This window comes from Furipterus horrens, unplaced genomic scaffold (genome assembly GCF_987537825.1).
Source record: "Furipterus horrens unplaced genomic scaffold, mFurHor1.1.pri manual_scaffold_5, whole genome shotgun sequence".
Classification (NCBI taxonomy): domain Eukaryota; kingdom Metazoa; phylum Chordata; class Mammalia; order Chiroptera; family Furipteridae; genus Furipterus; species Furipterus horrens.
Genome location: NW_028327175.1, coordinates 43,789,267 through 43,813,553, shown reverse-complemented (window position 1 = coordinate 43,813,553; position 24,287 = coordinate 43,789,267). Strand labels below are relative to the sequence as shown.

At 41.0% G+C, this 24,287-nt stretch overlaps 1 protein-coding gene across 3 annotated transcripts; it reads right to left on the bottom strand.

Annotated features, from left to right (window-relative positions):
• Positions 1 to 467: 467 nt before the first annotated feature.
• Positions 468 to 24,135, bottom strand: MARVELD2 (MARVEL domain containing 2). 3 transcript variants are annotated; one of them, XM_090278950.1, is made up of 7 exons: positions 24,074 to 24,135; positions 19,238 to 20,401; positions 16,883 to 16,918; positions 6,322 to 6,470; positions 5,899 to 6,070; positions 2,577 to 2,627; positions 468 to 1,919 (listed from the first exon to the last, which is right to left on the bottom strand). In XM_090278950.1, exons 2-7 carry the CDS (start codon positions 20,384 to 20,386, stop codon positions 1,797 to 1,799), a joined length of 1,680 nt encoding a protein of 559 aa, XP_090135076.1. In that variant the 5' UTR covers positions 20,387 to 20,401; positions 24,074 to 24,135; the 3' UTR covers positions 468 to 1,796. The 3 variants fall into 3 exon arrangements, with proteins under 3 accessions (XP_090135076.1, XP_090135077.1, XP_090135078.1); XM_090278951.1 differs by lacking the exon at positions 24,074 to 24,135 and adding an exon at positions 23,822 to 24,013; XM_090278952.1 differs by lacking the exon at positions 16,883 to 16,918.
• Between the last annotated feature and the right edge of the window lie 152 nt (positions 24,136 to 24,287).

Here is a 24,287-nt window from a genome sequence, read left to right as displayed (position 1 = left end):
TTGACTTTGCGTTTTTACAAATAATGGAGGAGAAAATAGCCACCTGAGTGTAATGACCTACAGGTTTCCAAAGATTTTCCAGTTTATTTTATGATAATGGAAAATATTTTCAAGAACATGCCCAGTCAACACAAGAAAGTTAGAACAGCAAAACAACAGGTAACTAAAATTTTAATATGCCTTGGTATTGACATAGAAATTTTTAAGTTCAGTGTTACAACATTGGTTTTGAAAAATTAACATTTACAGCTGTAACAAAATCAAGTTTTGCAGAGTTAAATTTCCCTAACAGATCATTTCAATATTAATCTAACTCTTTACAGTTTACCAAAATGGTATTATTTTCTTTTTTTTTTAAAGCATTGATATTCTTAAGTGAAATGTTAACATGGGGCCCAATACATAAAATAGAAAGTGAAGCTGTTCTGATTCAGGTGGGCTTCCAGAGGAGGCCTCACACTTCCCTGCCTGTTGCCCCTTAAGACTCTCAGAAGAGCCCTAAGCATAGTTAGAGAACCATGGTATTAAAATACTAACAAGACACAGTAAGATTTCATTGACAAAGGAAAACTAGGACGTTCACTCAGTAGCCAACACTTTTTAGCCCTCTGCTTTTCCATTTTTCTCTATGGTTTCATTTTAGAAAAGTCTTGGAACATCAATGGTCTGAATGGCAGTTGTATTAAGAATCTGTATTTCTACACCTGGGAAATTACAAGATAGATGCTCCAATAACAATGGTTTTTTAAAAAACTTTTTAAGGCAGTTCATTGTTCATACTAATAAAAATAAAACATTTCTCTTGGATAAAGCCCCAAAGCCAAGATTAATTCTTGGGAAGATGAAGCATCCCAATAAATGAAGGGGGGATTCTAAGTAAAGGTAACATCATGGGGTCTGAGGATAAACATCTAAACAGGAGAGAAAAGGCAATGACATTCACACAGTCCTATGTGATTGTGACGATGTGACAATGACACGTGTGCAGGAACGGCTGGGCTGTGGACACGTGTGCACAGCGATACTGATGACAGACAGGACCCTTGTGGGCACAAAACCACATGGAAGCGTCTGCTTAAGACTACATGTAGTTATTAACAGCACAAAAGAGAAGGTCATGAGACCCATGCCTTTTGGTTAGCTGGTTGGGCTTGCTCATTAAGGACCTTTCCTCGAGACATTCTAGGCCATTTATTCATGTCCCAAACATTTCTACAGATTTCACAAACACTAATGTAGTGCTAAAAATGTGCCAGTTCTAAGTACTTTACCAATATTAACTCATTTAATCCTCATAACAGCCCTATGAGGTAGTACTATTATTAGCCCTGTGTTACAGACGAGGACAGAGGCATAGAGAGATTAAGCAACTTGCCCAAGATCATCAGACTTGAACATGTTGACCTTGCATCCAAACCCCTCCCAAGGGAAAACAATGACACCTGTGACCAGGAAGAGACATCTGCCCTATAAAATCTTAGGAACCTGCTTGAGTAAAAAAGGTAAAATTAATACTCATTCTCAGCACCAGAACCAATACTCTACTTGCACTCACACCTGAGAATATGATCTCTAAATCACTTTCAGTTTCAACATAAATTCTACACAGATGAATACAGGATTTCCTCCATTCTCAGTAAAGGTCCTTAGTAAATCTGAATTTTTTCTGAAACGTTGAAGTGAAACCAACAAGAAACTAATGCGGGAAACACTTGCTTCTCTATCACAGAGACTAATATAAAACAGACAGTAAATAAATATGAAGTTTCATATAAAAAAGTGGTTTCAAATAAGGCTTAAGAATAACCTTGTACATCCCAATTCATTACTTTATCATATTCTTGAATTCTTTGCTTTATGTGAGAAAGTTTATTCTTTAGATAATCACAGCGTTCTTTTTTTTCCAGAAACGTAGGATCCTGGAAAAGAAACACAGTTGTTCTATCAGCTTCTGTCTCCTCAGAAAATAAACAAAGAAACATATGTTATCAGCCAGAAAATGACCCTTGCTAGCAGATTTTCCTGCAGCAGATTTCAAAATCTGCCTTGTAAGAAAACCAGTTAAGCTGTCCACCAGGTTTCTAGTAGACTTTATTTTTTAGAATAGTTTCAGGTTCACAGTAAAGCCAATAAGTACAAAGAGCTGAGGCACCTTTAACTTCAGTAGGTTAAAATACATAAAAAGTGAATAGTATAGAAGCGTTTAATAAAAACTCTCTCCAGCCTCTACTGATTTGTGCAATTACGTTAAGGAAGGAGTTGGAAACATGTACAGTAAGTTCATGCTTCTGAAGGTAATGTGGGCGACGAGTTCTGCATCAGTGCTGGTCTCCCCGCTGGCAGACTCAGGACACAGCACAATGCAATCAGAACAGAGATGGGAAGGAAAGGTGTCCATTGGGTACCCCCATTCCCTAACAAGGAACATCTTAAGAAATACAAAAAAAAAAAAAAAAAAAAAAACTCCTTTAGCTAAAAGAATAAAAGTCTGTCAGTTGTCTCCATTGTACCTGGCTAAGAATATACATACTTTGAAAAAATATATATACTTTGAAAAAGAAAATGGTTTTACTCACCTTCTTTTTTCTCTTAAACTCTTCATGGATTCTTGAAATTCTCTCACGTTCCTAAAAATAGTATATTGTATACTTGAATTAAAACACTTGCATTTACTCACATATCTCAAGAATGTTTCAAAGTACATTGGGAATTAGGACAGAAAACAATTTTTACCTAAGACTCAAGGACAATATTCATACGCAAAAATCTGATGCACTGGACAACATCTGAGGACTTCCTACCTGCCAGGCAGTGGGGCTGAGGGGTGAGCAGAGAGAAAGGCCCCGCCTGCGTGAGACCAGAACTGAGTCCCAGTGCCACTGCCTGTCAGCCATGTGACCCTGAGCAAGCTCTTTACCCTCCCCAAGACTCAGTTTCCTTATTGGTAAATGAAAATAATAACCATAACTACCTCATAGGGTTGTGAGAAGGTTCACGTCTTTGAAAGGATCCTTGGAAAGTGCTTGGCACATAACGATCACATTAGCTTATTAAGCATCATTTTCATCCCCATTGGAAAGTTCTTTTTCATGTTATTAGCTATCTAGACGAAGAGGTCGAGACTATTGAACTTTTGAAAATAGTTAATATAATGTTCCTTCTAACTTTATTCTAAGTTTTATAATAAATATAAAATTTGTTAAGGTGTTGACCAGCCTATCCAAAGGGAACAGATGACTAGAGCAACACATTCATTTATCCATGAAACCTATGCTATAGACACCGCCAGATACAGTAAATCTAATAAATAAAAAATAAAATGTCATAATTCATAGTTCCAAAAGCTTCCCCTGAAAACACTTTCTATCACTTACTCACATTCTTTCCCAATACATTTTAATTCTGCAATGTCTTTTACATACTACAATCACGAGTGGCATTTGTGTTGTGCAGGCTGCCGCAGAGAGAGGAACCTCAGCTGTCATCTATATTAACAGGTCCTGGACTGGGAGCAAACCAGCCGCTCGGGGCCAGGGCTGCTGAGCCAGAGACACACACAGAGATGAGAGCAGTAAAACCTATTCTAGAGTCTGTGAGAGAAACTGAATTTAAGAGGGGGAGGACCAGAGGGATGATTTCCAGCAATACTGGTATTTTACGGGCTTAGAAAAGTAATGCGATTGTTTAATTTTTCAAGAGCCACAACCAGGTTTATGGGAGAACCCGTGCCTCCAAGAGAGCCCACTGGGCTTTGACCCGGCCCCCTGGGGACTTGCTGGGACATGAATGAACCTTACTGGCAGACTCTCACCCATGGCGAAGCTCCGCCTGTGGCCAAAGAGAAGTGAACATTTGTGATACAATTAGTACTTCTACTTTAGATAAGGACTGGAGGAGACACCAAGACTAAGCGTGGCCCTGTCATGTGGCTACTTACTTGCCATACTATGTTAAAAACCAGAGGACATGACTACTGTTGACACTGTGGGGAAATGTCATGGGAGGACTCAGCCTCTCTGCCTCTACTATAATCAGAAGACTCTCTCCCCAACTGCAGACCCTCTTGCCTGAGCCCTTGCCCAGCTCGCTCTTCCCACCCTGTGCTGATGCAGATTCCTGGGGCCGCTTGTTTCTTCCTACACTCCTTTGAGGGCCTGTAAACATGGTCGCCCTTCGTGGACCTGTGGACCTTGCTTGATCTCCAAAAGCTAATTGACCCTTGACCTGCAGTATTTGCTGGATTTTTCCTGCTTCCTGGTACTAGTGTTACTTAGCCAATATTATCCCATTCCTCCAGTCTTGGGAAAATGTCACTACTCTACACACTTGGTTTAGATAGCTCAGAATTATAACTGATTTAAATGTACACTTAAAAGTCTGTGGTTAAAACAAGGACAGCCAACTTCTATGAGTCTAAGGAAAAGAATATATGTATAAAAAAGTATGCATTATATATACATACATTAATCTCTTTGACATTATTTTAAAATGCTGTGTGAATTCTTAAAATTTTAACTTCTTAAGTAATAGATTAGATTAATACATCCCCTTTAAGTAGGGTAGTATAGTACATGCAAATGTTCACAGCAGTATTATTCTAATAGTCAAAAAGTGGAAACAACCCAAATGTCCATCAGCTGATAAGCAGAATATCCATATAATGGAATGTCATTGTCCCACCACAAAAAGGAAAGAAGTACCAATTGTTGCTACAACACAATATAGATGAACCTTGAAAACATTATACCAAGTGAAAGAAGCCAGACACAAAAGGCCACACTATATCACTGCATTTATATGACAGGTTCAAAATAAGCAAATCCATACAGACAGAAAGTGCATCAGTCATTGCCAGTGGTTGGAGAGGTGGGGGGTGGGGAATAAGTGCTAATGGGCACACGGTTTCTTTGTGTGGTGATGGAAGTGTTCTGGAATTGGTGGTGATGGTTGTATGACTTTGACTCTGTGAATATACAGTATTCCCTCACTTATCATGGGTAGTATGTTCTAGAACCCCCCCACCCCCCGTGAAGAAGGAACTTTACGTTTATTCTACACTCTTAAACCTATGTAACTTTAACATACATATACAGTACCACAAAATCCTGTGATATAATGAAAAATCCACGATAAATAAGTAAATATAATATTTTTAAAAATCCTGTGATACAGTGAGGCTGCGATAAGTGAACCGTGATATAGAGGGGAACTACTGTACTAAAATCCACTAATTACACACTTAAAAAGGGTAAATTTTACGGTATGTGAATATTTCAATAAAAAATGTGTACATTAGGTAAAAAATGAAAGTAGAATATGAAATAAGAAGGCATTTACAGGGAAAAAAGAAAGAACATTACTGAAAACGCTGCCCTCCCCACCCTGGTTTTCCTCTCTGCCATGGCCATGTTTATCACTGACGTACGTGACCACCAGCTCATGTTTGCAGCTTCAGATCCACTCTCCACCCTTCCCCACTGTGCTCTCTGGGCCTGAGTGGTACCCACTCAGCTGTTGTGTTCCTTCCTCCTGGAGCATGCAGGGCCCCTGGTGGCTCCTTCATATACCGCCCACTCCTTTGTGGAAAAAAAAATACCCTGCCTCAAAATTTTCTTTGAGTGTGCCATCTGTCTCCATTGGGATCCTGACTGACTTAGTATGTATCTTGTTAATTAATACTTTAGATAAGAAAATAAAGTGTTGTTTAATAACTGAAAGCTAAAGACATTACATGATATAATTTAAACTGCAATCGTGACTAGTACCCTTGAAAACCTCAAGTGACTTTCCTAGACAGATAGCAGATGTGTATGGTTATGGCTTGTCTACATTTCTAAAAAAGGTCAGATCTCTTTCTTCCCAAACTATCAGTCTTCCCAGGCAGCTGTCGACACTAACCTGCTGGTTTCCCGAATAATGTGGCAACCTACTCATCACTGCATCCAGCTCATCAAACTTCCTCAAGACGGCCTGAACTTCTGCAGAGAGCTCTTTGTACTCTGAAAACTGGTCTTGGAACACAGCTTTATAGCGCTCTCGTTCATCATCCGTCTGAATCGCAGGGTACTTTCTGGAGGAAAAAAATTAACCTAGGTTGTAACTTTTAAGTCTAACAAGCTGAATGGGAAATCAGCTTAGTTTATTCCTCGCTGACCATACTGTACTTTCAATTCAATACACTATCTTGCAGGTGACAAACAACTGTTCAAATATAAATGAGTTTAAGCAGAGAGGATTAACTCAGAGATGAAGAGAAAAAGGAAAAGCCCAAAAGGAATTTCTCAATTCCTATCCCAAAGAAAGATTTAGATGGATACTCACGCCACGTAGTCAGGCAACACGACAGGTTTGGGAATGTGGCCCGGGGGGATGTGTCTACTCAGTACTTCAGGTTTCATTTTTGTTTCTCTCAAGTCTTTGAAATTAACTTCTTGGTCTCTCAGTCTGTCACCACCGATGGCCATTTCACACTATAGTTTGGGAGAAAAAGGATTTCTTTACAAACAGAGGCAGAAGAAAAACAAACCGGGATTTATTCTTAGAAGAAAATGGAGGGCAAGAAGAAAGTAGAAACAGCAATTAACGTCTCATTTCAGGATTACATGTTTTTTTGTTTTTTCCAATTACTTTTTTTAAAAAATATGTTTTATTGATTATACTGTTACAGTTGTCCCAATTTCCCTTCCCTCTGCTCCACTCCACCCGGTGGCCCCCCTCCCTCCAGTTGTCCCTCTCTTTTAGTCCGTGTCCATTGGTTGTACATATAGTTCTTCTCAACCTCTTCCTGTCTATTCCATTCCCTCCTACTATGCTTCTTAATTCCTGTACCATCTCCCTCCCTTTCCCCCTTCCCCCTCCCTGCTGACCTCCCCACAATATGTTCCCCATACTTATAATTGTTTTCCCATTATCGTTGCCTATTTAGTTTGCCTTTGTTTTGATTCCCTAGCTTCTGTTGCTGGTTCTTGTGATGCAGTTTTCATTTTAATGTTCATAGTTTTGATCCTCCTTCTAAACCAGTCCCTTTAACATCTCATATAATAGTGGTTTGGATCTAATGAACTCTTTCAGTTTTATTTTGTTCTGGAAGCACTTTCTCTGCCCTTCTATTCTGAATGACAATTTCGCTGGATAGAGTATTCATGGCTGTAGGTTTGGGATTTTCATTACTTTGAATATTTCTTGCCAGTCCCTTCTTGCCTGCAGGGTCTCCCTTGAGAAGTCAGCTGATAGTCTAATTGGGACCCCTTTGTACATGATTCTTTTCTTCTCTCTTGCTGCTTTTAAGATTCTCTCTTTATCTTTAATTTTTGACAATTGATTATAATGTGTCTTGGAGTGTTTCTCCCTGGGTCCAGTTTTTCTGGAACTCTCTGTGCTTCCTGGACCTGTAAGTCTATTTCCTTCCCCAAGTTAGGGAAGTTCTGCTTCATTATTTTTTCACATAATTTTTCAATTTCTAGTTCTTCTTCTTCGCCCTCTGACAATCCTATAATCTGAATGTTCTCTCTTACAGCTGTCCCAGAGGTTTCTGATCTTCTCCTCACTTTCCTTGCTTTCTGTTTCCTCTTTCTGCACTGGTTGACTGTTTGTTCCTTCCCTATGTTCCAGTTTGTTGATTTGATCTCTGGATTGTATTTCCTCACCACTTTTCTCGTACGTGTTTTCATTCTTTTCAGTATGAGTGGCTTTCAATCCTTTCTCATCTTGTTCCAAATCTTTTGTTAATTCTGTAAGTCACCTAATGACTATAGCTCTGAATTGAGCCTCTGAAAGGTTTCTTATTTGTTCGTCTGTCAGATTCTTCATCTGCTGCCTGGTGAGCTGCGTCACCCGAATTTCTATAGCTGTCTGCCTCATTTCGACAGATTTCTGTTTTGCTTTGCTTCTTAGGCAGGCTATAGGAGGAGGAGCCCATGTACTCATCACAACCCGGCGACCGGCAGCGATCCACTATCTTTTTTGCTGTGCTGTGGCGCTTTGTCGTCACTACCCAGCGACCAGTGGCAATCCGAAACCTTTTTGGGGTGCTGTGGAGCTTTGTGTGGGGGCGGGGGTCCAAGATGGATTCCTGCCATTATTCTCCGCTGGGAGACCGGGATCCGTCCTCTGCCCTCTGGGCCTCACCGTTCGAAGCAATGCGTGGGGCTGCCTTTCCCAGCATTGGGGGCGCGAGCTGCCTAGGCTTGAATGCAGCCAGGATTGCTCTCCCTGCCGCTGTCCCCGCTGCTACCGCAAACAGCACCGCCTGATTCGCTCTTCCTACCCGTCCAACGAGCGCCGCTGGTTTATAACTTTGTACGTTGGGCTTCCGTGTAGTTTTATTTTCTGGAATTTCTAGTTACTTTTGTTTTGAGGTAGTTGTATTCATTTCTAGTGGTAGAGGGAGACCGAGCGTGTCAGTCTAAGCCTCCATCTTGGCTGGAAGTCCAGGATTACATGTTTTATAGTGACATAGTTGTTCCATTTCTGTAACAGCTAAAGGGACTCACATTGAGATATGGGCGAGCATAAAATATTGGTAGAACACCTTCCAATGCCAATTGTGTATATGTCAAAGATGGATGATGTAATGGTGAATCTGGGGTCTAAATTACCTTATTTATTTTGGATTTACAGTAGTCCCTCTCTATATCACAGTTCACTTATTATGGCCTCGCTGTATTGTGAGATTTTTAAAAATATTATATTTAATTATTTATCACAGATTTTTCGCTAGATCGCGGGATTTTGTGGTACTATATACGTATGTTGTTAAAGTTATGTAGGTTTGAGAGTGTAGAATATGTTTAAGAACATAAGTGGTGTTTATAAAAGTGTGGAAAAGGTTAATAAGTGAGTGGGAAAGGTTAATAAGGGACAGGGAATGGTATATAAGTGTGTGGGAAGGGTTTATAAAGCCTTAAAATATATATAAATACTAAAATAAATGGAAGGTTCCTACTTCGCAGATTTTCACCCTATTGCAGGGGCATCTAGAACATAATACCCGTGATAAGTGAGGGAATGCTGTATACCCCAACTAATTATAAAAGATGAAAATGTAGTTCAAAGTAAGAAATCCAGGGAATAAAAATGGAACAAGTCAACTGAAGCAGAATAAAAAAATGACACCAGAACCTGAGCTGAGTCAATTATAAGTAGCCACTGAGTAGGTCAGACAGGGATACGAGCTGCGTTGTGTTCATTATCTGAAAGGAAGGTAAAGAATCCAGAGGAGAGAGGGTGGATGTCTCTAACTTGCCCACGTGTCCTTCTCCATGATTCCCTGAAGAGGCCATGAGGATCCTGGAGGTGGTGGTTTAAGTCTGGTTTCTACACTGGAGAGCTCCTAGAGGCCTTTTTAGTAAAAAAAATGGTACATTCAAGAGAGGAAAAGAACACAAGATGAAATAGCCCAGAGAGGAAGCACAGGGCACAGGCCTCAAGAGCTAACAGCCGAAAGAAGGGCAGCAGGGGGGAAGGCCTGGCATACCCTACCCAGAAGGGCAGGTGCGCAGCTTTGGGGCTGGGAAGTGTCCAGGACCCTACTGAGCAGTGCCCAGAGCACCGATTGAGCTGGTAAGGTTGGTGGATTCTAGGAAAGGGATTTCCATTTTACACATAAAAGAGCCAGGTTCAGAGAGGTTTAGTACATTCACCCAGGTCTCACAACCATGAGTGGAAAAGCCCTAATTAAAACCCAGAAATTTTTGGCTCCTTGATAGTGTAACCTAGTGTAGTTAACTGTATACTGTTCAATCCTAAAGTTCCCTGAAGTTCTGGTAGCATGCTAGAAATGCATCTGTGCTGGGCAGGGCGGGCAATGCCATCCTGCTGGAGGAAGTGAACTTGGCTTGGACACAGCGATGCCCATTCCTGACTGCAGTCAGCGTCCTTCCACGGCCCCCGCCAGCCCCCGCCAGCCCCCGCCTCAGGCTTGTTAAGTTAAACTCAAACTAAACTGACTGTAGTTTGGGAGGGCCCCTACGGCACCAAAAACAAATATAAAATGAGATTTAAAACCTCGCCAGGTAGTGTTTAAAATCCTTTGTTTCCTGATTTTCTATCTCTGGGGTTGCCTTTGAGGTTTGGTCTAAGATGAGCTCATTCTAAAAACCACTAGCTCTTAACTGACCAAACAGTGCAGCCCAGATTAGAGGATGAGACTTGCTCACCAGCCTAAGGGGTGGTTATGAAAAGGAGAAGCTCCCAGACGTGGTGCTAGGGGGAGGGGAACCAGCTCACCTCCCAGACATGGTGCTAGGGGGAGGGGAAAGGGGAACCAGCTCACCTCCTTGCAGAAAAGCACACCCAGCCACTGGGACCAAAAGAGCAAGAATTCCAGTGGGAGCAGAATACCCTGGGGAAAATTCTGTTTTTTTCTCCACTGGTGAGGATCCCACTTCTTCATCCTGTGAGTGCTGACATGTTTAATCTTGAAAATGAATCACACTATTGCACATTAGGGGAAATCATTTTGGCTTAAGTAAAAGGATTTCTATTTCATGGCATTCCTTTTTCAGCTTCTATCTATTGGACAACCCGTTTCTCACACCGCTGGCTGAGGGAGCAGCTATGAACACCGCGGACCCTACAGATGTCAGCAGCAGCCCCAGGCAGCAAGCTCAGAGGTTCTTGTCAGAGTCATGATTTCAGCCCAGGTCCTCACAGTGGGCATGAGAGTCCACCTAACAGTCCATAAGAGGTTTGGTTTTTTTCTAGTTAAATTTTTTTCAAGCAGGAACTATTCATTTTCCTTTCTCGTCTATCTCTATTCCCAAGATTTACCTTTTAATATAAAAAGTTAGTTTTAAGAACCCAGTACATTTCCACCACAAAGACCACTTCATCTGCTTTATTTTTTGTTTTGTTTTTATGCTCTTAATAGATCTTCCACTCTTTATTTTTTTAAGATTTTACTTATTTATTTTTAGAGAGAGAGAAAGGGAGAAAGTGTGCCCCCAACTGGGGACCTGGCCTACAACCAAGGCATCTGCCCTGACTGGGAATTGAACTGGTGACCCTTTGGTTCTCAGGCTGACACTCAATCCACTGAACCACACCAGCCAGGGCTATTCTTCCAGTCTTTTAGGGTGAACTTCACTGATCATCAGCTCAGAAAACCCTACTGGGGGGAAAAAGTCTGAAACTAGACATGAGACAAAGAATCAAAATCACTTTAAGCTTCCGTGGGAAGTGCAGGGCTCTAGGCCTGGGCCAGACCACTCCCACACAGTGTTTCTGATTACAAACACAGCCCCAGAAATGACCTTTCTTGGCTTCTAGTAAAAACTAGTTTTGTCAGCAAGTATCAGAGGAGCCTTACTGTGAGGCAAGAGAAAGTAATTAAGCAACGGGATAAGTAATGCTTTGTATATAATTAGTAAGTCTTTCAGATTAAAAAGGAGCTAATGAATATCCTGTTAAATTAGAAATAGGGAAAGCTAGCCCTGACTGGTGTGGCTCAGCAGGTTGAGCGTCATCCCCTAAACTGAAAGGTCACCGGTTCAATTCCCAGTCAGGGTACATGCCTGGGTTGTGGCCAGATCCCCAGTTGGGCAGTTGGGGGCGTGCAAGAGGCAGCTGATAGATGTTTCTCTCCCTCTCTTCCCTGCTCACTAAAAATAAATAAATACTTAAAAACAAACAAACAGGGAGAGCTAGATACGTGTTTCAGTGTCTATTTGCCCAATTTCTGGCTCTCTCTTCCTTTGAGTGTATAATGCAATGATGCACAGACCACTGATCCCAAACCCACACCATTACTTTTGATGCCTGGATTAGATTTTGGCTTTTTTTTTTTTTTGCTTGGGAAAGAAATCTGCTCAGCACTTAGGGATTTATTAGAATTTGTGTCTGTCTCTATTTGACCTTATTTTATGTCTGTATATAATTTCTTTTAAAAATAACCTTGTTTGCTTTTTGCTTTTTATATATTGTCATTTTTTTTAAATACCAAAGGAGGCATTGCCTAGTAGGTAGTTCCAAACAAGTGACAGAAAACTGAAGGTCAGAGACATGGTAAATAATTTCCCTAGGGTCACAGAGCTAGTAAATAGCTGATCTTGTACTCAAATTCAGATTTGCCTGATCTCAAAGTTTATTTTCTCTTCAACATACTGCACTGCTTCTCCTAGGATAGTCTGCTGATTCTTTCCCACTAAGGACTAGGGAAGAAGCAGGTAAAAATCATATCTGATGAGAAGCTGGAGGTCCAAGCTCTTCTACAAGGTTTCTCATTGATAAGACCAATGGAGATTCCTCAGTTAAGTCATGAGAGTCTCTCTCACAGAGGTTTGCCTGTAAAATACATCTACGTATGTTGATTCATGGTAATCCATCTCCCAGGAAAAGATACCTTCGAAAGGATGTACTGGATTGATATAATTTTAAAAGAAGTCCCAGGAATGGGGTTCCACCTCTGATAAGGTTATTCCTGACTATTTCAGGACTTCTAGGATCTGGAACCCCACAACACATCCTGGACACACTGGGCACCAACCTTCTAGGGTGGCCTGAAAGAGGTGCCCTGACTTCCCTGGAAGATCTTTCTGATCCTGTCCCACATGTGAAACCTGCTTCAGCCACATTCTCACCAATGACACTGGCCACTCTTTATCAGTTGAGGTACCTTCCGCCAATTTAGACAAGCTTTTCAATCTGTTCTGCACTTAATCCCATTGGTAAATCCCATCACCTCCAAGGGACTGACCAGGAAGCCCATAAATTCTACCCTGGCCAAGAATGCCCACCACTGCCACATCATCACCACACTGCAGCTCAATGAGACAGTCCAGTCTGATGCTGAGCAGTCAACCCCTGCAGAGTGCACACCACCTTTAACCCCACAAAGCAAATAGATTCTTCTCTTTCCCCTAAGGATGTTCTGAAACACATTTCCTAATGTTAGCACTCTGACTTGCTAACTCATATCAGATTTTGACATCACCTATAAACAAGAGAGTCAGCTTTTAGAAAGTGAATTTTCTCATATGTAGGTTTTGAGGTCCCTTTTCCTTTATGAAGTCTTTCTAATTCTGATCCATCTTCTAAACCAAAGTTCCTTTAAACTCAACATCTTATGCAGTGAACATTATTTTAGGACTCTTACAGGGCTGCGACTCATTCCTGGCCAGGGTGGAGTTGATGACTTTCCTTCTGAGGGAGTTGGGCTTCCCAGTGGGTTAAGGCAATGCTGGCAGTCTTGATGAGAGTATTGGCAACGATGTGCCAAAACCACCCCCTTGATGACTCCACGTTAGTCAAACTCTCTTATGTCTCTGGACTAACACTGGAAGGTGGTACATAGGGTTAGTTAGGGAAGCTGCACTTAAATCACAAAGGCCAGTGTTTTTAATATTTAAACATCAGCCTTATATTGCTTATCTTAATATTTGAAATGAGCATTAACCTAATTTTTTTAAAAACTAATACATAGTTCAAAGGGTACATAATGAAAAGTCTCCCTTTATCCCTGAAAGGCAACTACTATTATCACTTTCAGGTATATGTGATGTGTACATTTTAGACAGCTTAAAAGTGAGCATCCATTTACCTCTGAGTTAGAACAAGTCTAATGGAAATGTATATCCTGACAGCAATAAAAGTTGAATAAATGAACACAAAACTAAAACACAAGGCAACCAAGAAGTTAAAAAAATACATAAAACAAATGAAAAGGCACATATATGCACACACAAAGTACAGCAGTATCTAAGTCTCTGAACAATGTTTAAAGTGCATAGGTTGTAGCACTAGGTCCACACTGCTTTATGAGAGAGAAACTCTTCAAGACCAGTCTCATTTGCTCCATACCTGCTCAGTCAGGACTGGCCAGGTAGCTCTTGATTTCTAAAGATTTATGAACATCTAAAATAATTCTAGAAAAGCTGCTGAGCCTTGTCAGCTGCAATTCAGATGACTTTACATACATGTCAGAAATAATGCAACTGGCTCTTTAAAAAATGTGGGTACAGATCCCAATGATGAACAATTAACAATGCCAAGTTTGAGACATTATTGTCCATAGATTGACTTTCCCAAGAGATGTGAGAGAAGTTCAAATCTCTAAGCAAAGTATTTCGTTTTATTTTATAGTTCTCGATGCTTGTGACCCCCCTCTCACATATACACACATAGACACTCATACAATTATACTCTGCTAATCTTCTATGTTTTTCTTTTTTGATAGACTTGTAAGCCCCTGGAAATGGAGATAATACTCTTTTTCCCTCCAATTACATACATGTTTATGTATATACATATATATACATATATATGTATGAAATGATACTCTTTTTTTAGAAAAGATTTTATTTATTTTTAGAGGGAGGGAAATGGAGGGAGAAAGAGAAGGAGGAAAACATCAATGGGTGGCTACCTCTCACACCCCCCCAACTGGGGACCTGGCCTGCAACCCAGGCATGTGCCCGGACTGGGAATCGAACAGGTGACCTGGTTTGCAGGCTGGTGCTCAATCCACTGAGCCATACCAACCAGGGCGAGATGATACTCTTTTGTAGTATTCATATCACTGACCCACAACCAAAGAGGCACATGTTTGTTCAATGAATTAATTAATGATGACACTGATGTATTAATCACTATCCCTTGGGCAGACTGTTCACCCACTTCATAAAATCCCTTATTTCAGTATGAACAAAATACTTTGGGCAGAAACACCACAGACAGTGATGCTGTGTTCTTCTCAGTACATCATATCAAGAGAATATTTTCAAAGAGTATTTGTGTGTTATAGAGAATAAAGTTAAAAAGAACCAATAAAAGGTATTTTCGAAATGCATGTACTTAACAAAGGGCTTGCACAAATTGGCTATCCAATAAAAAAAAATTGGACAGGATAGGACAGTTAACAGAGAAGGAAATGCAAGCATAACATAGGAAAAATGCTCAGCCTCATTAATGATAAGAGAAATGCAAATAATAAATACATGAGATACTGTTTTTCACTTATTAGACTGATAGTTGCCAACAAATTTCCTAACACGCTGTGTTGGTCAGGGGATGAGGAAGCCTATCGTGCTTTTGGGAGTGGGAATTGGTAAAATTTCTGTTGGGCACTCTGACAATCAAAATATATGAAAGGATGTTTGCACACGCATATTCTTATATGTATAAGGTTATTCACTGTTTTCACTATTTTAATAGTGAAAGATTGGAAACAACCTAAATGTTCCTTCATGGTTAAATAAACTATGACTCATCCACATAATGCACTACTATGTAGTTGTAAAAAGAGAAAGCAAAAGGTCTTTATGTACTATGTGTTAATAAGAAGGCATTTAGAAATGTATTTTGGAAGAACTAAGGAACATAATAGTGTGTATAGTATGCTAGCATTTGTGTAAAAGGGGGAGGAGAGTGAAAATATACATAGCGCATTTCTGAAAGGAAACACAAGACACTAATTGCCTCCAAGCAGGAGAATTGGAAAGCCAGGGTATAGGAGTGGGAGAAGACTTCCTTTGAATTTTGAATGAAGTAAATATGCTCCCTTTTCAAAGAAACAAACAAACCAATGAGCTTGATTCTCAACTTTCGCTTAGAAATAATACTGATATCTTAAAAAAGAACTTTTTGCTCTGGCCGGGTGGCTCAATTGGTTGGAGCATTGTCCCATAGACCAAAAGACTGTTGGTTCAATCTCCGGTCAGAGCACATACCTAGGCTGCTGGTTTGATCCCCAGCTGGGGTGCGCACAGAAGTCAACTGATCAATGTTTCTCTCTCTCTCACTCTTCCTCCCTCTCTCTTTAAAATCAGTAAACATACTTGGGTAAGGATTTTTTTAAAAATTAGAGAACATTTCAATGATGTAAAGTTATGATTAAAATATATTAAAGTATTCGTTTGGCAGCCGTCCGTCTCGAGAGACGATGGTGTAGCTTCTTAAGTGTCTATCTGCACCGCTGAGAATGGTTGTGCAGTCCGACTCGGGAGTGACACGGTATCTGTTTCCTCCCGTGTTGAATCGACATCTTGCGATGACGCTGGAGTGTCCTCTCCAGTGAAGCTGAAGCTACAGAGCCTGGGCAGGGTGATATGGAGGGTCTGCTGTTGCCCATGCAGCAGACCCCCCCTCTCTTCGCAGCTGAAGGGTCCAAGGGAAAGACGGAGTCAATACAGCTTGGTTTCAGGTGCGCCGCAGGAGTTGCCGGTGTTGACTACAACGTCAAACCGCCTTAGGGACTCCGGCTCCGGATTTTCTGTCGGGGTTTACTCCCCTAGCCTTTCCCCTGAAGAGGTATGCCGCAAGGCAGCGGAGGTTTTTTGGAGTCAGAGTTTTCCTTCTCTGATGTGCCCTGACTGGAAGATCGAACCAGCGACACTTAGCTCGCAGGCCGACACTCAATCCACTGAGCCAAACCAGCCAGGGTTATATTACATATATGTAAATAACTATAATAATAGCATCTCATTTAATCATCTCAACAATTTTGTGAGTAGAAAGTATTAGTGTTCCAATTCTACAGATGAAGAAACCAAGGCATTAGAAAGTTAAATACTTGCTTACCATCACACAGTTAATAAATGATGGAATAGAAATGTCTTCCCTGACACAAAATTTGCCATCTGAAAGAACTTTAAAGAGACTGCAGAAAGTCTGAGAGAATTATCTTCATTTAAAAACAATTAAAATTTAAACATATAAGGAGAACCAACACTCACTTATATTAAGTTTTCATCTAACAAAATTAAAAGAAGCTATTAATAGCCTTATCTAATTTGGTCCTCTTTGTTAGAAAAAAGCTGGAAGTCCTCTTAGGAACTCATGTAATAGATCACTTTCATAGACAGATGAACTACTCTGTAGATTCACAGACAAGAGAGAAAAGTTTTTAACAAATCTAGATAAAATATAATGTGAGCTTTTTTCTTACCATTTTCCTTTTTGATGAAAATGATGGCTCACTTTTCTGGAACAAAAAGAGTTAAAATGATTTTTCAAAGGCATGTGAGGTTACTCTGCAAATATCTTCATCCATCTGCATTTATAGCCCAAACTTCAATTTTACAGAGGTTGATTCTCTCTACTTTTCAGATGTGCCTACTCTTTTGGTCACTAGTCAATGGGCCAGGAGAGAACCAGAGGAGGTAGGATAACTCTAATTCCCTGTCAATCAGGAACAAAGAACAGAGGTGGAGGCATGGAGATGGTAGAGACTATTAGGTAAGTCTTCTGAAACACCTAGATTTTCTTTTTTCTTGGCTCCCACTACCCTGTACCATTAGAGTTTGAGATAGTTACACTATCAAATGAATAGAAAAAAGCCACAAGCCATAACATCTTTTAACTTTCAGGAAGTGATAGCAACACAAAGAGGCACAACCTCCAACATCAGAGGTGAATCAAGTCTAATCAGCCATTATGAAAAGTCTGATAGAAACAAGTTTTTGTTGGTGAAGGGAAAAGAATTAAAGTATTATGTTGATAATTACAGGTAATATGAATGTAGAATTGTGAAATGACATTAAGAACTCTATTGTTATTAAATTTACACAGAATTATGAGGATGTGTGTGCTTCACTACCTAGATTTCACACTGATTAGAATTTAAAGTTCTTTACTTTGTATATATAGATGTACATTTAAGAAGTATGCTTGCCCTGGCTGGTGTAGCTTAATGGATTGAGCACTGGCCTGCAAACCAAAAGGTTGCTGGTTCAATTCCAGTCTGGGCACATGCCTGGGTTGTGGGCCAGGTCCCCACTTGGGAGCTTGAGGCAACCAACTGATGTTTCTCTCTTCCTCTCTTTCTCCCTCCCTCCCCCTTTCTCTGAAAATAAGTAAAATCTTAAAAAAAAAGCAAGAAATATGCTTAACATGCCAAGATGAACTTTTAGAAAAAACTGAAGTCTATGTCAAGTTCTAGTAAGATTAATAAACTGTGTGACAAAAGAGTATGGGTCACATTGAAACAGGCTGAGGTTCTCCGCAGAACATAAGGTACTTGTTGTAAACTTAGTCAAATTTTTTTTTGCTGTTAGGCATAAGATTTTTGCAAAACAGTAAAAACAAAATATATAGGTCAGGGAGTAAATAAATAGGTTATTGAGTAAATAAGGTCAGGATTTCATTTTTTATCTATAGTTTTGCCCAGTATACAGGGGAGGGCAAAAGTAGGTTTATAGTTATGAATATGTGAAAGTTTATTCTTCTATTGTTATTTATTACTGTATTTTTTATTTGTATTACAACTGTAAACCTACTTTTGCCCACCCCGTACACCATGTGCAATTATATAATATAAAAAGATATTTGGAAAAGTGGGAAAAGAAAGATGCATAATGTAATTAACTTAAAATTAAGAAAAAAGTTGAAGACCGACATTTTCAGTGTCTTAAGAAATTCTACTACACACTCCTCCTTAGAAGAAGAAAGCAAAACATTAACTTATTTCAGGGTATAATGAAGCTAGTAGAACATACTCTTAACATTTTGCTACTGTTCAAATAAAATTATTTTAATAGCGCTTTGATACAGTCTTGTCCTCTAGATTTTATTATTATTAATTCTCCTCCTCCTTCTTCTTCTTATTCTTCTCTCTTTTTCTAAGATTTAATCAGTTAAATCTTAGAAATCAAGTACATGGCTTGCATTCTCATTCTGGAACACTCATCTCCCTAAAATAAGGATGAAACATCAAAATGCCTGAGTAAATTTTCAGAGTAAACAACTGAACCTCTCAATATTTGAAGAAAAAAAAAAAAATCACATGTAGTTCACCATATTCTTACCTGAATTATTTAACTCACTGGAAGAAAGTGGGGCTCATCATAACAGATTTGAATGAACACTCTCCTCCTCTAACTGAAAAATTATGGTTTTAGTCTTACCACACTAAAGAATCGAGATTGTTCTCAAACTTATTTTAAGGATTACACATTTTACTACTGAATATGTTATTAATTCTTCTTTACAGGAATTCAGTAGCTACGGTTTCCCCTCAAACATCAGAGAGACATAATAATGCAGCCAACAAATTCTCAATTACATTCCGTACCTGGTGTCTACTTGCAATGCTGCACAACAGTGACACACCGGAGTGGGTGATCCCAGTCACTGCCTGTCAGATACTGAACTAGGACTTTTGAACCTCAGATCATTTTTTTCAAAAAGGCTTTTGTAAAAATCTTTTCTTTTTTTTTTTTTGAGAACTATATATATTAAACAAGGGAGTAAATAACAGAAAAAGAAACATTAGAAAGAAATGAAAGGTTGTGAAATTCCTTACCTCCTGTTGTTCCATGTATTCCCGATGTCTCCGAGCTGCCTCATGCCTCCATAACTTGAGGCAAACCAAAGCACTAATGAGGTAAACAATCATGTTGACGAACAGGAAGACCATCGCTGCTATCTGTCCTCCTTCTACCCGGCAGAACACTGCATTCACTGGCGTATTAAATAATGGATAGTAGCAGAGTCCACCTCGGTTGATATCATTCACATAGACTATGGCTGCAGCCATATACAAAATAAACAAGGCCACGTTAATTCCAAATTCAGTTAGGGGCCACCAGTTAGAGTCCAAAAGAATGGTCTGGTAATACATGGACATGCCAAGAACCAGAATAATAATAGTGGTGACCCAAGCTAATCCAGCAACCACGAGTACAAAAGGAGTTTTGGGGCCGCTGTAGTAATAGCCCCCATACATACTGCCCAGGCCACCAATGCCTCCCATGGCAGTGGGCGGGGAATAGCCAAACACATTATACCACTCACTGTCCTTGTGAATGTAAGCTGTAACACAAGCAAAGACGCCGGCCCCTAGGAGTAGCTCCACCACACCCAGAATTCTTAGCAGGCCAGGCCACGACTTCATGTAGGAATACCTCAGGTTATACGCCTCCACCTTCTCACTGTACGTTGGAGCTGTTTGTGTGTGTCGGCTTAGAGATCCATAGGAATCCTGGGGAAGCATCGCTTCAGCCTCTTTCCGGGAATTATAGGTTCCTTCTGACCCTCCGTAAGGATCTTTGTAGGAGTTGGGGGGTGAACGGTGGTTTGCTCTCACTGGAGAGGCTGGAGGTGAACACTCCACTCCATCCGAGATGTATCTGATGTCTGACACCGGCTTATCCCATTCTGGGTCCCTTTTCTTCCCCTTGAAGAAGTTCTTCCAAGACTCAGGAACAAAGCGCCTTACAGGTTTGAGATCTGGTGCTATGGCCGGTTCCTCTGTGTCACTTGAGTAGAAGTCAGGGCCGAATGGTGGCTGTAATGGGAGAGGGGGTGGTGGCAAAGGATCAGCGCTCACAGCCAGCTCACTGTCACGAAGAGGCTGGAGGCTTCTTATGGTGCCATCTTCATGGGCCAAGTCCCTTGGGACCTCATCGTAGTGCCTATCTCGAATCCTGGATCTTCCATCATTTGACGACATTTGTGATTTCTAGACCTGAGGCCAAGATTAAAGTTATCACTTATACTCAATTTTTTATTGTCTCAATGAGGCTGATTTAATTCACTCAGTAGCAAATGATCATATTTAGGAAACCAGTATGATTATGTCTATTCTGATATATAAAATGATAACATAAATATGTATATTTTAAACATACGTAACAATGTTAGCCAGGGATAAAGTCATCATTCTATACAACTTTAAGGGCAATCAAAATTTTAAAACTCAGCTCTAAATTAAAAATTCATAAGTCTAACTTATGTATGAGCTCTGTAAACAACAAAATGTAAAAAAACAAAAAAAGGACTAAACTTTAAGAAGATAGAATGCTACCACATTCCAAGGAGAGTCCTTTCCTGAAACAGCTAAATCAAAATATTAAAGAGTTTAAGCATACCAAAATGTGACAGGTCAGCAAATAACTCATTTTCATTAACTCAAATCTGCTTTGGAATGAATGGCCCAGGAGCAGCAGCCTATTAAAACACAGGGAGTGAAGAGCCCCTTTCCTTCCTAAGTCAGGAAAGTCAGTCTAGGGGTATTGCTTCTCCCACTCCAAAATAGTAACACTTGATACTAGATTTCTAAAACTGATTTCTTAGAGAAAAGAAATCACCAAAGGTAAAGAATCCCCAAAAGCACAACACAAAGCAGCAGCAATGACCATGTATATCACTCTTTCCAGAGCAATTATCTAAAGGTGATTGCTTTTGCCATGGGGAGACTCAGAAGTTACCCTAGAGGGTATTCAACCCACCTAAAAAATAAAGCATAGAAAAAGCACTTTTACTAAACCTGTTGATTTCCTTCGTGAAATCAATAACATGGACACAAAAACAAAAAGAAGGAAAGCATTTGCTAATGTAACTACTAGGTTTACAGCATCTGAAGTTCTGTCTCAAATTGCTCTTAAGTGTGTATTTACTTGAAAACTCACTGGGCACAATTTGTATCTGACACTATGCAGGTGGTATCAAAATTTAAAAGGATAATTCCACTTGATGATATTAAGCAATTTAGAAATTGCTAAGGCATGTTTTATTTTACTTTGCAAAATGGAGATTGATCATTCAATAAATATTTACTGAACACCTGCCATGTACCAGGTGTATCAGTGCTGTGTGCCATGCTGAGTGTATCAGTGAGTGAAGCCAACTGAAATCTCTGTCTTCATGGAGCTTATATTCCAGTGGGGGGTGGGGGTCACAGATGATAGATAAAGGAAGTGAAGGAGAGCAAATACTAAGAAACAAAGTTAAGAAAGGGGATAAGGAATGCATTGTGGGCAGGGTGTTATATTTTAAATAGAATGACCAAGGAAGTCTTAATAGAGAACAAGACATCTAATATAGAAATGAAGGAGATAAAGGATGAAGCCAAGCAGGCATTCCACAGGAAAGTGTTGCAGGTAGATGGAGCAGCTAGTGCAAAGCCTTGAAAGAGAGCCTGGCATGCTAAACTATTAAGGCATGGAGGCCAGTGTGTTAGCAGCAGAGTGAGGAAGACATAGAATTGAGGCCACCTGAATCATTAAGGCCTTGAAAACTATTGGAAAGGATTTTGGCTTTTACTTGGGAGTCAGATGAGGAGCCACTGGAGGATTCTGAGAAGAGTGACACATCTGACATTTTTTTGTTTTTGTTTTTTTGAGAGTCAAAGAGAGAGAGAAAGAGAGAGAAAGAGAGGAAGGGAAAGAGAGAAACATCAATGTGAGAGAGAACAATTGATCGGTTGCCTCCCGTATGCACCCCAAACCCACAACCTAGGTCTGTGCCATGCCTGGGATTGAACTCACAACCACGATGCTCCAACCAACTGATATTGAACCACACTAGCCAGGCTGACTTGTTTTAATAGGAGCTCTCTAGTTGCTGTGTTGAGAGTACACTCCAGGAGAAGGGCAAAAATGGGGAGACTGGCTAGGAGGCCACTGAAATAATCCAGTGGGTGATGGTGGTAGCAATGGAGATAAACTTTTTTAATAGAAAATTTCAAACATAATAAAAGTGGACAGAACAGTATTATGAACTTTTATATACCTATTAACCAATTTTAATGATTATCAATTTATGACCAATCTTGTTTCTTCTATATCCCTGACCTTATTCCCTCTGTCAATACATTACTTTGAAGCAAAACCCAGACATCGGATCATTTCACCTGCAACAGTTCACCCCTCCAGTTTAGCCTTGGGGAGAAGCAGTCTCAGAGTCTGAAATCCAGGTGAAGATGTCAAGTAGGCAGTCTATATACATATGGGCATGTACTGCCACAGACTAAATAGAATCATCCAGGAAATGGGAAGAGATAGAGAAGTCTAAATTCGGGGGTCTTCTAAACGGGGCACTCCAATTTTAAAGAATCAACTATCATAGTGCCACATGATGCCCAACGCTAAGTCGGAGTTCTGTAAATGATAACAATCGTTTCTTTGTTTCTTATCTTTGTCTATCTAAAAAGCTTAAATTCTTGAATGCAATGTACTACTACAGTTTTGAAATACATTTTCCTAATAGTAGAAGCAAAAGCACAGCAAATCAACTTTAGCAAGTTTTATATAATATCCGTCAATATCTATACTATATATGCATTTAAAGGATACCCCATTGCTTAATTTAATTCACCGGTATATAAAAAAGTGTACTTCACTGTAATGGATTTATCTGCACCTGTGAAAGGTAGCTTATTTGAATTAGATCACCCAATCAATGTTTAAATAAAAAACAAAAACATATAAATCTGAAGAATAGTGGAATAGCAAAATATATGAGATCAGAAGGGAATTGGTCAGCTGTATTATAGCACATCTTAAATATGTGGATACAGGGTGTCATTGAGAACCACTTAGATTCAGCATGCTGAGGCACAGTGGGGCTGTTTTTTGTCCAAGCCCCAGACCCTCACTGCATTCCCAGGGGCACATATCCGCGAAAGCCGTTGCGGTGGGAGAAGTGAGACCCCTACTTGCGCTGCCCCTACCCCCCGCAAGGTGTCACAGGAGTCGAGTTTGGTCACCTTTACACAGAGCCACCGTTTTAGCGGCTTTCAAGTTTTACTAGGCCCAACAAAAGGACAGATTTCGGATGTTTTGGGGCTTCCAGGGGGCTGCGAAAAGCCCCGAGGGATTTAACTTCACCCACGAGTGAGTGGTCATGGGCTACGGAACATCTTCCCTCGCGTGTCTCCCAAGTCAGCCGCGCGGCGCCCGGTCCCACCTATCTCGCTCAAGTCTTTTGCTCAGCCCTGCGTGCGTGCTGTCTTTGAGTCTCTGAGTGAAAATCCACTCTTAAGTCTTTCGAGATTCCACCCCAAAGTGGCCGGAACTAAACCGGCTCAGCCATGCCCGACTCCCAATAACCAGGATCCCCGCGCCCGGAAGGACAGCGGCGACGCGGCCAGCGTCTTGTCGCGCACCTGTATCCCCTGAACGAGACCAGGCAGGATGCGGGGCCCTCCAGACCCCCGGCCCGCGCTTCCTCCTCACCGCTCACCACTCACTGAGCCGGCGTCCCGCCGCAGGCTGTGGTGGGGCTGGGCGTCCAGCGCCGCGGGCCCAGGAAGCTCCGAGGGGCCGAGAAGCCCCCCACCACCCGCGCACCTGCTGGGGAGGCGCCGGCCCCGCCCGCACCCCGGTCACGTGGGCCCCACCCCTGGGACCCTCCTCACCTGCGCGGCCACCGGAAGAGCGCGCACGCAGCCCGCGGCAGTGAAACCGGGATTGGGCTCCCGGGGCGGGGCCGAGCCTAGCCTCGCCCCGCCCGGCTTTGTCAGGACTCCCACCTCTCCGAGCCAGTCGGTGCGCCCCCTTACCCCGACCTCCCCGAGGCCTGAGGACAGGTAGTGAAGGGCCTGCTGAAGCCCTCCGGACAGTTACCGCAAG

What these genes read in the sequence shown, in the direction of transcription:
- MARVELD2 (XM_090278950.1), bottom strand. Translation starts at nt 20,386, where the DNA reads ATGTCGTCAAATGATGGAAGATCCAGGATTCGAGATAGGCACTACGAT. An exon ending in AATACATGGAACAACAGGAG is followed by an intron (nt 16,919 to 19,237) that starts GTAAGGAATTTC and finishes TTTTTGTTCCAG; the next exon opens with AAAAGTGAGCCATCATTTTC. An exon ending in GTGTTGCCTGACTACGTGGC is followed by an intron (nt 6,071 to 6,321) that starts GTGAGTATCCAT and finishes TTTTTCCTCCAG; the next exon opens with AAAGTACCCTGCGATTCAGA.